This window comes from Macadamia integrifolia, unplaced genomic scaffold (genome assembly GCF_013358625.1).
Source record: "Macadamia integrifolia cultivar HAES 741 unplaced genomic scaffold, SCU_Mint_v3 scaffold2298, whole genome shotgun sequence".
In the NCBI taxonomy this organism is placed as follows: Eukaryota; Viridiplantae; Streptophyta; class Magnoliopsida; order Proteales; family Proteaceae; genus Macadamia; species Macadamia integrifolia.
Genome location: NW_024868621.1, coordinates 59821 through 62367, shown reverse-complemented (window position 1 = coordinate 62367; position 2547 = coordinate 59821). Strand labels below are relative to the sequence as shown.

Genomic DNA, 2547 nt, shown 5'->3' with positions numbered 1-2547 from the left:
AAAAAAAAAAAAATGTAGATACTTCGACTCCCTTTATGCTTTACCTTAGGTTAAAAATAGTATTCTATCAAAAAAATAAAAAGGTTGGCAAGAAAACGCCACGCTGCTGGCACGGGTACAAGCCAACAAGCAGGCCATTAGGAGATTGTGCAAGAGTAGCAGTGTCTTTCTGCTCCTTCTGTATCTAGACATAGACGCGCAAATAGGGGTGTCAAACAATCGGGCCTTGCCGGTCTTGATCGGGCTTAATCGGGCTTGACCACTTGGAAGCCTTGCACCGTGAACCCCCGTTTAAGTAAATAGGCCTAGCTTTGGGAGGCATGGTACAGTTTATAATTGGGTTAGTCGGTGTCAGGTTTTAATCAGGCTTCCTTAAATGGGTCTTAACCGAACCTTAACCGGACTACGGACATATTTAAGTCTAAATGGGCTATAAACGGGCTTGAAACATGTCTATCCTAAAATTCTTTTATTCAGTGGGTTGAATGCCCAAAAATATGTGAGGCAAGTCTTTAATAAAAAAGAGAAATGATATGAAATTATGGTTGTTTTCACAAAGAAAAAGAAGAGATTATAACCTTTACAACTTACAAAATAAAGTTTAATTAAATTAAATTCTATTATAAAGCAAAGGGTAAGAAAGCTTAATTTAAATCTTATTAGTAGTGGCAAAATAAGAATTTTATGTAGTATTAAAGGGGATTGGGCTACAATGAGTCAATTCAAACCTGTTATATAAACGTGTCAGTTCGGTCGGCCGCCCACCAGGCTAGCTGCTTACACCATGAACATAACGAGCCGGTCCAAATCAAACCATAAGCGTGTCGGGCTCGATCAGGCCTATCGGTGCGAACTTAGAATTGACACCCCTGCACACAAGTAGCTTCCTTTCTTTACTTAAAATAAAAAATTAAAAAAAAAAAAAAAAAAAAAAAGTGTAACCAAGACTAGACCAAAGGACCAATACCTTGCAGTACGGTGAGGATCAGTTCGGTTCAGTTCCTATGTACTACTCGTATTCTTGTAGACAATTACTTTGGTCTAACAAAGCTACCAGTCCCTCTACCTCATCGGATAAGTCTTATTCAGGAGGAAGAAGAAGAAGCCCACAATCGCTGACAGAAGAAAACAATCGAACAACATCGCCATGGAATCTTACCCATTACAATGCATCAAATCCTTTCTATCTCCCTCTCCACCCTCCACCCGAACCAAACCCATCTCAAATTTCCTTCCGATCATCCAAACCAAACCCTTTCAAACCCAAAATCATTCCTTCCGGCCGGCGCCGGCGACACGGTACTCAGCAGCTCTAAAGAACCCGAGAGGCTTTGGGGCAGCGTCCCCGAAGAAAAGCAAGACGAAGAAGCAGCCAAAGAGAGACGATGAAGATGATCCCGATGCCGAAGAAGAACCTGTTGACGACACGATACCTGAGGTAGTTACGAACCGGATGATGAGCAGGATGGGATTCTCGGTTGGGATTCCGCTCTTCACTGGGTTGTTGTTCTTCCCATTCTTCTATTACCTGAAGGTAGTGATGAAAATTGATGTCCCCACATGGATTCCTTTCGGAGTATCGTTCATCTTCTTTGGATTGGCTCTGTCGGGGGTGAGCTATGGGATCGTGTCGTCGAGTTGGGATCCGATGAGGGAAGGGTCTTTATTGGGATGGAATGAAGCTCAGAAGAATTGGCCTGTGTTCTGGCAATCTCTGTGGGGAAGATCAGGAAAGAAGTAGAGAGAGAGAGAGAGAGAGAGAGTTTTTTATGAGGGATTTCCGTCTCCTCCTGTATGGGGCTGAAAGAACAGAGTATATTTCTTTGTATTTCTGTATTGAAAATTTTGATTAATTTGGCGATATATGATGTGGGTTATTTCACAAATGGGAAGTAGTGGTCTCTGAACAAATGAATGTGGAACTGCGGATTGAGGAATCTGATTTCAAGGAGGAACCAGGCAAGTAGCCAACTGAGGGTTGCAGTTCTTCTGTAGTTCTGTGGATTGGCCAATACAGAGGAGAGCGAGTTGCAGAGGCCATCTGGGTTTCATTGCTGGTTTATGCATGGAAGAACTAAAGGACCCATTGGTTCATGAACAAAACAGATTGTTCTTTCACAATGGGAAGAATCACAGATGATGGTTTATCATCTACCACTACTATTAAGGAGAAAACTTTTCTATTTTTGGCATGATGATTGCTTTGATTTTATTTTTTATTTTATTTTATTTTTTTGGTTAAATTATAGCTTCTTGGTCAGTAAAAGAGGAGGGGGAAAGCGGGTTTAAGGCACAAGGTGAAGATAGAAGAGTTCAACCCGTGATCTCCTAGCCGCATGCGCTCTAGTGTTGAAGAACCAATCAACTATGTTAGCAGTATGTACTGTTAGAATTTTTATGTGGGTTTAACTGATATCGATTAATCCATTGGGTCTAAGCAATTATAGATCCACTCTGATTAGGAAACTTCTAGCTCTTTCCATTGTGAGAGTAGAATAGGGTTTTAGGGATTCTATTATAAATAGAATACTGACGGTCCCTGTAGCC

At 41.3% G+C, this 2547-nt stretch overlaps 1 protein-coding gene across 1 annotated transcript; it reads left to right on the top strand.

Annotated features, from left to right (window-relative positions):
* Positions 1-1075: 1075 nt before the first annotated feature.
* LOC122066211 (protein PAM68, chloroplastic-like) lies at positions 1076-1886 on the top strand. The gene has a single exon (XM_042630035.1). It carries the CDS (start codon positions 1148-1150, stop codon positions 1739-1741), a length of 594 nt encoding a protein of 197 aa, XP_042485969.1. The 5' UTR covers positions 1076-1147; the 3' UTR covers positions 1742-1886.
* Positions 1887-2547: the final 661 nt, after the last annotated feature.

Bases quoted from the DNA above. Each gene is read 5' to 3' on its own strand.
- LOC122066211 (XM_042630035.1), top strand. From the start codon at position 1,148: ATGGAATCTTACCCATTACAATGCATCAAATCCTTTCTATCTCCCTCT.